Below are 13,075 nucleotides of genomic sequence, written 5' to 3'. Positions count from 1 at the left end.
ATTTTGAAAACAATAGGTAAAATAGGAAAATATATTAAATTTAAAAAATGATTATGAAAGAAATAAAATTTTTGACGAATCACTAGACCAATAAGATATAGCGGTATTGGGTTAGATTTGCTTTATAAACTTTAAAATAATGTATTATACACAACAAATAGACACTGATAGCTCAAGTTAAGACTCCAAAAAAAGTACTCTACTCTTCCTATACAACCATCATACATCACGATATATACCACTTACCTCCCTACAATTTTCATAATAGCTAATAACTTCGTGACACCGTGATTTTACAGTATTCTTATTTTTAATGCACTTTTATTCATATCTTTTATTAATTAAACAAATCATATAAAATAAAAAATTTTAAAATATTTTAAGTACTAAAAAGTAAGAAATATGGATTTCGGTCTAAATAAAAAAAATAATGAAATATTTTCATCTATTTTTTATTATCTTTAAATATTTTTCTTAAAATAAATATATATTTTATATGCTCAAGATAAAATATCAAGTAGATGACCCTTTTATTCCTCTTTGGCTTTAAATTATTTTATTAGAGATTATTGGGTATTATAAAAATAATAGAAGGATAAGTGATATATATATTAATTTTAGTATGAAAAAATTTAGTAATCTCCCTTGACACTTTATCATAACATCAGTGATGGAGTTAGAATTACAAATTTAAACGGTAAAAAGTGAAAGTCGAAAAATACTAAAATTACAGTAACAACTAACCATTTTTTAAATGATGGAGGTAAACTTAGAATTTAGAAAAACGAACGATAAAGAAAATTTATATTTAGACACTGTGAATCATTTGCCAACAATTCAACCGTTAATTTTGAATTCGTTACAAAGGATCAGAAGTCTTAATTACAACACCCCAAAAAAAATTTATTGATTTCCAATTCAATATATTGTGACTTTTGCTGAGGCCTTATTGAAATTATTTCGAATCTCAATTTTATTTCCTTTTAAGATTCTCTGGCTGTTTCACTTTCATTTTTTGTTTGGAAATTATTATTATTTTTAATTAAAAGAGGGATACTGAGAGTAAAAAGCTGAGCAGCTCAGTCAAAGGCAAAGCTGGAGCTTGCTTTGAATTGATGCTTTCCAGAGTGGACACTTGTTCACCTGGGGCTGATTTCCCGAGTCAAACAATCGACCAAAATCAAAGATTAAAATTCAGTAAACCATTGACTGCCACGTGTCAATTGGTCTTCATAATAATAGGAGACAAAATTAAAAATTAAAAAAGAAACAAAAAAAAAATGCTATCAATATTCTATCCTCATTAGTATCCATGGATATGTCTACTTTCTATCCACATTCGTAAGGAAAAAAAATATTCATCTCTGCACAATTATGCTTGGAGAATATAAATGAGTCCTCATTCCATAAAATTTTATTCAAAAGATGGACTATAATCGAAGTGGCTTTTATTTGTTTTGTTTTTCTTTTAAATAGCATAATAACTTATTTATCTATTTTAGAAGTTAGAAGTCTACTCACAAATGAAAAGAAAATGTACATATACTTTTATAATATATACAAAGACATTCAAACACTCAATCTCAATATTGTGGAAGAAGTTGCCCGCGATTAAACTAAAGAGTGATTGGTTAAATTGTTCTTTTGTTTCTAACACATATAGAAACTTGTTAGTACATCAATTAGACAAATATAGGATGATCAAGCAATCTTTTAGATTTTATCAAAAATCACACCAAATAAATCTCGGAATAAAGAATTGTGACAATATAAAGGAAAAATATCCTTGTAATTTGGTAAAATAATCATGAGATCTCATTATTTTCAAAAATAGTCACATATATTATTTTTTAAAGACATAATACCCCTTTATTAGATAAATTTTAAAGGGTTTATATGATTATTTTTTAACACAAACGAAATTTGATGTTCTAAAAAAAAAAATGTATTTGTATTCATTTATAAAATAAGGAGTGTCCGCGGCCATTTTATCAAATTAAGAGAGTGTTCCTTTTTTCAAAGTACAAAAAATTTACACCAACTCTTATAGTGAATCTCCATATAAAATTGAAAGGGACTTGTATAAAAACTACCTTCTACGGTCCTTAACCAAGAGAGCTTTTCTCAATTTTAAAGACTCTTTCTTTAGACATGTGTCTAAAATTGTCTCCAAATCTTGTTTAATTATAGAGAACGAAGACTAAAAAACAAAAAAGTTGCTTATTAATTAAAAAAATAAATTTAACTATTTAAGAATAATCTGGAAAGAGAAGCAAGCTTAGGAAGAAGAGAGCATCAAGGAATTCAATGAATATGCTTCACTCGGCTAGGTCTAGGTAGGGGGATCCTTTTTATACTTTCGATTCCTCCAAAAAAATTAGCTTTTGGTAACTCAGTACCATTCATTCACCAAACGAGAGCTTCGCATATACCAATGTTCATGTCGATCATGGTAAAATGCACATTGTGATTATCACATTTAAAAATGTTTTGGACAACATCAAAAAAGTATTTTTTTTTTTTTTTGTTTAATCTTAATGAGTTACATTTTTATAACTTAAAATTTACAAAGAGTCTGAATTTATATATTTCGTTGGTACAGTCCAAAAATTTACTTAATATAATTCATAAATTTACATTAACTAAATAATGAGAGTTCTATGGGTGCGTTTAGGATTGAGGTTGGATAGTTGTAGGTTTAAACTATAGTATTAAAGTGTTTGTTGTAACTTAAAAATTATGTTGATATAATTTTTCATTTGTATAATAAAAAATCTATTATATATTTAATAATTTTGTCAAAATTATTATTTAAAATTTATATTTATTATATATTATTAATTTTTATTTCACAATTATAATTTTTTTTCCACAACAACTATAACTTAAAAACTACGACACTTCAATCCCAAACACATCGTATCTCAAGCCACAAAAAAAGGATTCAAGCGAATACCCAGGATCATTCACCACTCGACCAAAGTCCTGGGAGGCAAAAAATAATTTTTAAATGCATAACATACCACATAATGATAGTGGAGAGAAAAAACAAGTGTAAGCCACGTGATGTTGTGGGCTTCCAAACGTAGGCTGTCATTCCTTGTCATATTATTTATTTTAGGGGCTATACCGCTGGATAGATCATAAAGATATGGTCATTTTTCATTTAGATCCTTGTATGTTGTTCAAATTTTAGAAAATTAACCATTATTATTCGAGACTCTCGATTTTTTTCCCATTAGAAAGATTACTTTCAAAGACTTCAGTAAAAAGATTACTTTCAAAGCCTTCAGTAACCATTTAACTTTTTTTTTTTGGGATATTGAAGAAAAGAATGTAATGCTTGTATTTTTTAAAAGATAGACGAAGTTAAAAATCAAACCTACAAATTTAAATCCAGTATTTTTTTTAAATTGTTTTATTTTGTATTCTAAAAATAAAACGCCTTCACTAAATAAGGACTAGAATAAATGTTTCATATTAACAAGTATCTTAAGCAAATACTAATTTTCAATTATTTTTAGGAGTATGGTGTCTTAATAAATGTTATGGACTGCGGTCCACATAACATTTTTCATCTCCTTGATGGCATCATAACATCCACTCGAATCTCAGTTCAAATGGGGTCCAAAAAATAAAAAGATGAAAAGGTGGATAATCTAAAATATTTGAAGTAAAATAACATTTATAATTTCAACAAATAATAATGAAGAAGATACCATCCAGTGGATAATGCTCATACATGCACGTTGAGACTTGAGAAGAAACATCAGCATGAAACTCAGTCACACCATTTTGTAGGGACGAGAACAAGATGGAATCATTTATGTGCCCTCCTCCCCTATCTTTATTGAAAAGTACAAGCAATAACAGCTGGTCTCAGTGCTACTTCAATTTCGAAGGACAAGTAACACCGAGGCAAAGGGTACTGGAGTGGTGGCACCAGTTCCAGTCTCCATAGAGACTAAAATTCTTACTGCATGGAGTTAAGTTTCTTCTGTAATATTAGTGAGAAGATAATTCCAAATTGATCTTAGTAAATCTCTGGACATATTGTAACATACATAGACTGTAACTCAGGACCAATTCATTTGAAAAAATAAAATGGACGAAAGGACAAGCGTGAGATGAGAGGTGATTTCTGTAGCAATTTTCACTATCAATTCAAATACAACTTGCTTCTGAAAATGATTTCAATAAAATTTTCTTCCCATTTACTTGGTTAAATATGGGATAACAAGAAAAGACAACAAAGAGACAGAACCTACATTTGTTTTTATCCCTTTTCAGACAAACAAAAAGCTAAGGAAGAAAGAAATCTGAGAAATAATATACATCTTACTCATCAAAAGTACTGGTAACCAAAAGTCCCCCAAACACAATAAACAAGGGGGAGGACAACTATAGTAACAAGAATTTACCGAGGATGAGAGAAAGTAACCTTCGGTTCAGACTCCGTTTCTTCGCTATAAATCCCAACCGTCCTTCCTTCCACCGAATTCCCATTTTCGGCCAGCGAAACTTCCATACATCTCCGCAAATTTTCTCAGGCATTCGCTTCGTTTATGGTAGTGCACCTGTGTGTTTCTGCTGATAGCTACGCCAGAGAATTTTGATGTATCTATAGCCCAGGCTGGTCTCACATATTCAACAGTCTTCGATGCACTTGCATTTGCATACAGATAATTCAGAAGCACATCCTCGCAGTTAAAAAACTTGTCAACAAATTCCCTCCCTGCCTTGGCTTGCTCTGACCAATATCTATTAAAAGCAATTTGACTATCAACAAAAGCTGCCCCAGTAAGAATCATGTTGTAGCCTTTATGTCTTCTGGCATATTTCTCACCCCTATACCTTAATGGGCTTCCATTGACTAGACGAGGGTAGAACCCGACTATCCTATCTGGATGTTGACGCCATACCTGAAAACCCCGTTCAATATCATCACAAGTCATCATAATATCATCGTCAAGCTCAAGAACTCCACGAGTCTTTATTAATGGATCCAGCTTAAAGCGATTGTTCAGTGAGTTTTGTTTCTCCACTCTAATCCTCACAGGAACTGCTGAATCTAGATCACTCAACTTCGGAGGCTCCCCTTTATTCCACACAACAACAATCTCTTTCACTGAAGAACACCTGGAGTAATGCTTCACATACATTTTCAAATTCCAGAGGCGAGCATCGAATGTCATAGTTAACATTGTGAACTGAGAGTAGTGACCTTTCCACATGTAAGCTTCATCTGCCCCATTGCCTCCATAGATAAACTTAACCCCCGTGCACGTTAGTGCAACCCCAGCTACAAATATCACAGCCAGAACCAATCTTCCAATGCTGGTATTGGGTTTTATCTTGCCTTGGAGATATGAAGCTGATCTATTTAAGCGGCTACAAAACCGTCTGACCTTTGAACATAGCATACTTTCCCTTTCCCAGGTCAGCAAACTATCACTTCTCTTCCCTGAGTACTGAGCGCACCAATTAAGGGGTATGATGCACTTCACAGCACCGAGTAGCAGACCTAATAAAACAACAAGTATACCAACAGCTGCAACAGAAGCGCAGCCAAGAATATACCTCTGGACTGAATCTCCTGAAAGCGCCCGATCCCCATCCATAACCGCTATCCACTCACCAGAACTTAGCTGTTGCGCATCAAGGTGATGGTATCGAGCACCATTCCAAGCATTTCTTCCCTTATTGGAGGCCTCAAAAACAAAGGGAACCTCAAGTTCTTTATACTCATTCTTGGTAAGAATTTCTACCTTGAAGGTACGCACACGTCGCCCATATGATTCAGCACAGTCTTGACCTACGCGGTAGAGATTTCCATCATATACAAATGGCCGACCTCCATTTCGAGCACCCAAGCTTTTGTCACCATTGTAAATAGGGTTCTTTTTGTGTGGCTTCCATGGACCAAAAGGTGAGCTACTATACCAAATTTCTAGCTGTCCATTCTGTGTGGTTCCAAAGCCGCTGTGATCGGAACCAAAAAGCCAGTATTGTCCATCATGATTAATCATAAAGGGGTCAACAAGAGGCTTTTTCATAATAATCTTCTCCAGTTTCCATTCCAAAGGAAAGTTAACTGCTCTATAAAGACGAACTTCCCCTTTCGCTCTGCTCTCAGGCATCATGTATATCTGTTAAGAAAAACAAATGCAACAAATGAGCACTGCAGGGACCAGAACCAGATGGCCCAGTTTAGAAAATTAACAGGCTCAAAATCAGAAATTCATAAATGCAGCATCTATTTTGTTTGGAAAGCATTTTATATCTCTGAATTTATGGTCCATCCTATAGATATTGAAAGATTGTTCAAAATCATACTTCCTCATAATGCCAGGTTCATGCTGCAAGTATGTATTTCTCTGGTCAGGTTATAGCCAGAGCAAAATGGTGTAAGTTGGTTAAGGATGCAGAAGAGACAAGAACAGATTATTGAATAGAAAGATGATTTCTTACTTGGCCATGGTAGTCGAAAACATATGGAAAAGAGAGATGCCAGTCCTCATCCAGCGCTATGCCCAATTGCTGCCATGTTGCTCCCTTATCAACACTTTTTGCAACCCCAATATCCCCCTGCATTGTGATTGAATTCTTGGTTTCATAGAATAGGTAAAGATCATTTCCCTGCATTTTACCCAATGTAAAAGTGAAATAAGCATTAGTTTCACAGATGAAAATTAAGTACCTTCGGAGGTTTTAACCACAAAAAATAAAAACGATCTCCCAAGTTTATCTGCAATGGAATACCCAGCCATACACATGCACGGTAAAATACAAAAGTCCATTCTTTCTTTACTTGTGTGTTCCTATGTGTATATTTAGTTCAAACAACTGCGAACATACCGTCTCCGGAGAAATAAAATTCAGATATACCATTAATTCTTGATAAGGACAGTCAACCGTCTATCTTAGCCGTCTATCTTAGCCGTCTATCTCCTTCACGTCAAAAGCAATGCAATTAAATAAAAGGACACATCACTCAAAATGTATCAATGTTTTAATTAATCACTTGGTTCTAACCAATTTCTATGTGCTTACTGCAAAACTGATCCCCGTATCCTTTAAACATAACAATAATGGAAATTCCAGGGAGCATCTAGCCACCGTGGTACTATTAACATGAGAAACACCAAAAGGATCTAAGTCAATGTGCGCAACTAATATCAAGAACCCCTAGCTATTATTCCTCTAGACTATGAACATGTCTAAAAAGGCCAAAACTAGGAGACATAGTGGAAGAACCTCACAACACTCTATACTACAGAAAAGAACATCTGGTCCTCTAAAATTAATATTTCAGAATGACCATTGCCTTAAATCATTATTATCTATTGTAAGACCCATACGGCGTCACTGCAATTGATATCCACAACCACAATCTCTGTTGGTAAAGTACCTCATACCATTTTCGTCCCCAACAATTGGAATGTTATTAGACCACTAGCATATGAGCTTATCCTGGTTAGGTTTTTCTCTTCTTTTTTTTTTTTTGGTTTAAAAAAATAAATAAATAAAGTTGCAACCACTATAAGAGCTTTGGAAATGGCATTAAAAAAGAGAAAGATTGATAAGGAGAGAGCTCAAGAAAGAGGACCCTGTATCCACCTTTCAGGGGGAAAAGAGGGAACACTTGATAGGGATTTAGATTCCGGAAGTCCCACCAAATGTATTATGTATGAGGATAAATACATAGTAAGGCTTGGCGGAACTAACCTGGCTCCAGTCCTTAGATGTGCGCAATGACACAATTCACAGTTTATTTGGTCCCAAGTAACTATTCTTACACAATCCAAGTAACTAAGAAAATTCAATTCTCAAACTCATTGGAATTTAGCATCCAAGAAACCTGAGAAAGCAGGGGCCTTTGGTAGTCATATTAGTGAATACCATCTTCATCAGGGAGAAGTCAAACAAGATAGCCGCAGGGAACATGAGCCTTAATTCAATCCATTGAGATGGGAAATACTGTCTACAGCCAACCACATGGGTGCAACCACCTACTAATATAATGAATTGCAGTAAGCTCAGCTACAGAAAGAAGCAGGCTCTGCTAATACTGAGGATCCATTTTTTAGGTGGATTTAAATAATAACTTGACTATAAGGGTTTCCAACCCTATCTTAAATATGGGAAGGGCTATTCTATGTTATAGCCATTATTTTACTAAAGCCTCAACACCTTGCAATCAATCAAAGCACTAACAAGCATGAAATGCCGTTTTCCTATTATTTTGATGCACCGGTGAAAATTCAAATGAACTTAAGCAACACATGATACCTAAAAGTCCCAAAAGAAATATAAAGCATAGTCAAAAAGTCAAAAATAAGTAAATGAAAATAATAGGTGCATAAAAGGAAGCACCCATTCATCACACATTAACAAGGCAACAAATGAGAAACTAAAGACATCTTTTTTTGGTCTAGACAAGATTCTTTGCAAGCAGAGAGCATTTTATCACTTTACCTAGCACCTTCTCACTACTGTCTACCAACTCCTGATTAAGCAAGGACATCTAACAAAGGAATGCACATTCTTATCCAAAGTGCAGATTATTCCCTTCAGTTGATACTTTCACATCTTAAAGTCACTCCCTACAGTTACTGCTTCTCAACTAGCAACCAACTGGCTCGTAGTGCTTGCTGATGCAAGCACAAATGGCGTCCAATCATGTTTTTATCATTTTTGAAAGATGGGAACACTTATAGGAGAATTATCAAACAAGTTCATACTCATAAAAACACAGTCATATACTACGCTAGGGCCTCAATCACGAGGAAATCATCTCACAGGTGACTAAACTTATATCCCTTTGTTCAGAACTTGGTGGTTGCTCCTGATTCCCTCTGTTCGGGAGTGCAATTTCTATTTCATAAATTAAGCATAATCCCACTGCAGAAATTATTTATTCAAAAAATACCTTGCCTCTGCAAAAAAAGTAGCAAAAGTGGCAATCCAACGAGAATTAACTATTACACTAGGAGACAGTGATGAAAGATTAAAATACACAAAAGTGAAGTTATTGATTCCCTCATTGTATAGTCTACTGTTCATTAAGCCATAACCACTTACAAACTTTGGTCAAGTTAACTATATGTATGCAGAACAAAATTATATACTTTTAACAACATTAAAAAGAAAATTAAAAAGTCTAATAAAATAATACCTGAAGATAGAAGAAAGGATCAGCAACAAAATTGCTAGGAAACCCAGCAGAAGAAACTGAAGCACATGTCATAATTGGATTAGCCACTGGCCACGCTGCACTGTCATCCCTCCATACATTCGCCTGCACCAAATCCAAGCCCACTCATCGTCACAAACTAAACCACCAAAATTCAAACAACCAAAAACTTATCCATATAACTAAAACCCCAAAAAGTTCAATCTTCAGCACATTTTGACCAAGAAAATAACAGAAAAATAAAATACCCATGTGGTCACAATTAACCCCCAAAAAAAAAAAAAATTACTAGACAATTGAAATGGTGAAGAAGCTCAGCTTACAGTTTCAATAGGCTTAAGGGAGAAAGGAGAGTTGCCAAAGAAGACACCAATAGACCAAGAACCTTCACTGTCTTCTTGACAACCGAAAGAAGACAAGCCAGCAGCAACCGTATAAGGTTTCTTCAAAGCAAGCCATCCGTACAAGAACCCAACAAATACGTACACAACAAAACACCAAACAACAAAAAAATAACCCGACGACGACAACACGAGCCTCCGACCACCGAAGCTGGCGCCACCGCCGCCCTTTAAACTATTATTATTATTATTATTATTATTATTCTTGGCAACATGTTGCTGCTGTTGCTGCGGCCAACGCCATTTACACAACCAGCTGTTATTATAACAGCTGCTGTTGCTGTTACTGCTGCTGCCGCTCGTCGTCGTCACACCATCCCCTCCTCCTCCTCCTCCTCCACCGTTACCGTTACCGTTACCGTTGACGTTGCCGTTAAGTTGACCTGAACCCATATTCAAGATCTCAACTTGACCGGCATTTGTTCGACTTTACAAGCTTTTTTGTAATCTGGGGTCGTCTTTGTTTTTGCCTCAAGTCCGTTTCCTTTGTTTCTTTTCTCGTTTGTTTTCTTGTTTTTGTTTTTCTCGTCGACGGCGTGAAAGTTGACGAGAAAAACGTTTTCACTTTCGAAAATTTATATTTACGGCAACCCTCTCTCTCTCTCTCTGCCCCACTTTGTTTCTCAGGCTTTGTAATTGCCTCCTGGCTTTTTGCCTTTTGCCTTGTATTTATATTCGCATTCACACGGTTTCTTTGTTCTTGTAATTTTGATTTTGATTTTGATTTGGAGAGAGCCTGGAAATTTTCTCTTGAGAAAATTGTGAACCGAAAGATCCTTTTCTTTTCTCTTATTTTCCATTTTTTTTTAATTATTTAATTATGTTTTAAATCGAGATTTGGATTCCACGGGGAAGGTGATGTTACGCGCGTGAATAGCGTGTTTGATTTTTACTCGCGTTACATGGCCGCCAAGTTCGATCTAGTCCACTTTGACTGTCTACACGTGGAGGAGTGCTATTGAGCCTAGTTAATGACGTCAGCGGAGACTTTTGGAAAATTTTCTCTCCATTTTCAATGGTTATCTTTTCTAATTCTTTTTAAGAATATATTATTTTTAATTATACTTTATCCTACCAGTATTTTCAATCGAAAGGCATAACACAACCTCCTAAGTTAGTTTGAATAACTGAAAAATATAGTGAACTCATTCTAAATTTGTTCGAATTTCTTAAAAATATGGTAAAAGACTACTAGAAATTCCTCTAAAATCAGTTTGAATATCTCAATTTATATCAGTTAGTATTTAATTAATTTCATAATATGCATGGAAGAATTCAAACTCTTAATTTAATATATAAGACGGTGTTAATAGTGTCCATCACTCAACTAATGAATAAACTTACTCTTAAGAATGTTTTATTTCAAAAATTTTAGAAGCGTTTATATAAAAGAATAATGTGTTAGACAAATTTTTAATTTTAAGCATCTCATAAGCATGATTCTATGATGTAATTTTAAACTTAAAAGGTGAAAGATTAGAAGAAAATTGAAGAATTAGACCTAAAAGGGTCATGGAGTTGATGGGGCCGCATGTGTTTAATGATAGATATGATATATCAAAAGTATTTTTCAGACTTATCTTAATGGGACCAATTTAATGTATAATATTTTTTGGGAAAAAAATGAAAATAATAATATAAATAAGAGCTATAATTGGTGGGGTCCTTTTAACGGATGGGTTTTTTTTTTTTAATTTATATTTGGGTTATTGGATAAAAGGCTTTATGAATTAAAATGTATATTTGGTAGTGGATAAGCACCTAAAATTGGAAGCAATTAGCTCAACGAAGACACTGTTTCTAGAAGATCATCCATTTTCCCAATTGCATCAATTCTATCACCTAGGGTTTTAAAAAGTGTGGTTGTTTCTGTGACAAGACTTAAAATTCAAAATGTCCAAAGTCCACTATCATCAATCCATTCAGCAGTCACTAAGGCCTTGGTGGCTAAGAGCCTAGAAGATGCATTTTGAAATTTCTTTGAGAGAAATTATTAACAATGACATCAAGCACTCACATTCGGTCAACTAAGTCTTCATACCATTGAGATTATGATTGTGAACCATCCAATTTGGATTATGTTACAATATTTTGAAATGAATATTTATATGCTAATGTAAATCATTGTATGACTAATGACAAATCATAAACAGATCAGCAAATTGGCCATGTTGATATATTACTAATACATGGAAATGAATTGTAAAAAGACTAAGTAAATTGTAAAAAGAATTTGAGTAATAGGGACCTAGATTAAATGTTTGACTTTTTGGTGGTTCTTCAGTCTTCACCCTATAAATCACTCATTCAATTCATATCCATTCTTTTAAAAAATGAACAAATGTGTGGTAATATGACACATGATAAGGATTGATATCTTAATCTATGACATCCAGGCATTAATCAATTTTTTTTTTTGGTGTAGTGTAGTTGGTACCTTCTCTGTCTAAAGGTAAGTCTCATTTTCTTTTTTATACTTTATTGAACATGATGAAAGTCTAGAACAAGTTTTCTTTTTCTTTTTTTCCTTTTTGTTTTCTCTCTAAGGAAGGTGTGAGCTAGAGAATCTCCATCACATGGGTTTCAAAATGGCTAACAAAAGCTGAATACAATAATAAAATAAAGATAGAAAAATGAAAAAAAATAAAGTTTGAAAGTTTGATGTGAGGAAGGATGATTTCTTTTGTAGGTTGCAATTGGAGTAGCTCCCAATTGCCTAATTCAACTTTTAGACCGTTTAAAACTTTGAATTTAAACTATTCTTTGACAGAATTTAACATTATTTTTTTATTCAAATTTGATGCACAAAGGACACCAGAAGAAGCAATGTTGGGGCTCAAGTATCCATTATTTAATCCAAATTGGCTATAGAAATACCGTTTGAGTGTCATCAGATTCATATAATTAATGAATGAGGATTAAATTGGGAGTTTAACTAATGCATTCCTTATAATTTAAGATGCGAAATTTGTTGTAAATTTTATATATCATAATATAAGTTTGAGTAATTTCTAGACTTGTAAAATTAATTTGTATTTTAAATGATGTGATCTTTTTAATAAAATTTGTAATATTACTGATAATGAAAAAAAAAATACTAATAACTCATTAGTTGAATTAATCGGTACCTTCTTTTTTTATCCTTTGAGATGAGTTTACTTCAAAAAATAGAAAAGTATAGTAACGGCAACAATTATATAATTGTTCTTGGAAAATATCAAACAAATTAATATTTTCAAATAAAAACCACATTCAAAATATTTTAGAACGTGTTATGATCATCATTAAAGGAAAAAAAAAAGAAGAAAAAAAGATGTTAAGATCACGATGTATTATTTTATTTCTACTTGTAGAAAATGCATTTAAATGCAACCCACAAATCAAACAAACCCATGTGACCACCTAATACTTATAAAATTTATTCTCTCTCTCATTTTTATTTTATTATGTTATTACATTTTTCAAACAAGGTGTGCTT

The 13,075-nt window shown here is 33.4% G+C and overlaps 1 protein-coding gene across 1 annotated transcript; it reads right to left on the bottom strand.

Annotated features, from left to right (window-relative positions):
* Positions 1–4,128: 4,128 nt before the first annotated feature.
* Positions 4,129–10,402, bottom strand: LOC18044513 (glycosyltransferase family protein 64 protein C5). The gene is made up of 4 exons (XM_006436524.2): positions 9,520–10,402; positions 9,179–9,301; positions 6,472–6,639; positions 4,129–6,149 (listed from the first exon to the last, which is right to left on the bottom strand). Exons 1-4 carry the CDS (start codon positions 9,988–9,990, stop codon positions 4,467–4,469), a joined length of 2,445 nt encoding a protein of 814 aa, XP_006436587.1. The 5' UTR covers positions 9,991–10,402; the 3' UTR covers positions 4,129–4,466.
* Positions 10,403–13,075: the final 2,673 nt, after the last annotated feature.

Source organism: Citrus clementina, unplaced genomic scaffold (assembly GCF_000493195.1).
Source record: "Citrus clementina cultivar Clemenules unplaced genomic scaffold, Citrus_clementina_v1.0 scaffold_4, whole genome shotgun sequence".
Lineage (NCBI taxonomy): Eukaryota > Viridiplantae > Streptophyta > Magnoliopsida > Sapindales > Rutaceae > Citrus > Citrus x clementina.
Note: the sequence above shows the minus strand (reverse complement) of the source record. Positions and strands in the feature narration are given on the sequence as shown.

Coding starts and splice junctions, on each gene's coding strand:
- LOC18044513 (XM_006436524.2), bottom strand. CDS start 9,990: ATGGGTTCAGGTCAACTTAACGGCAACGTCAACGGTAACGGTAACGGT. Junction 9,302..9,519: donor CCCTTAAGCCTATTGAAACT/GTAAGCTGAGCT, acceptor GATTTGGTGCAG/GCGAATGTATGGAGGGATGA. Junction 6,640..9,178: donor ATCCTTTCTTCTATCTTCAG/GTATTATTTTAT, acceptor GGTAAAATGCAG/GGAAATGATCTTTACCTATT.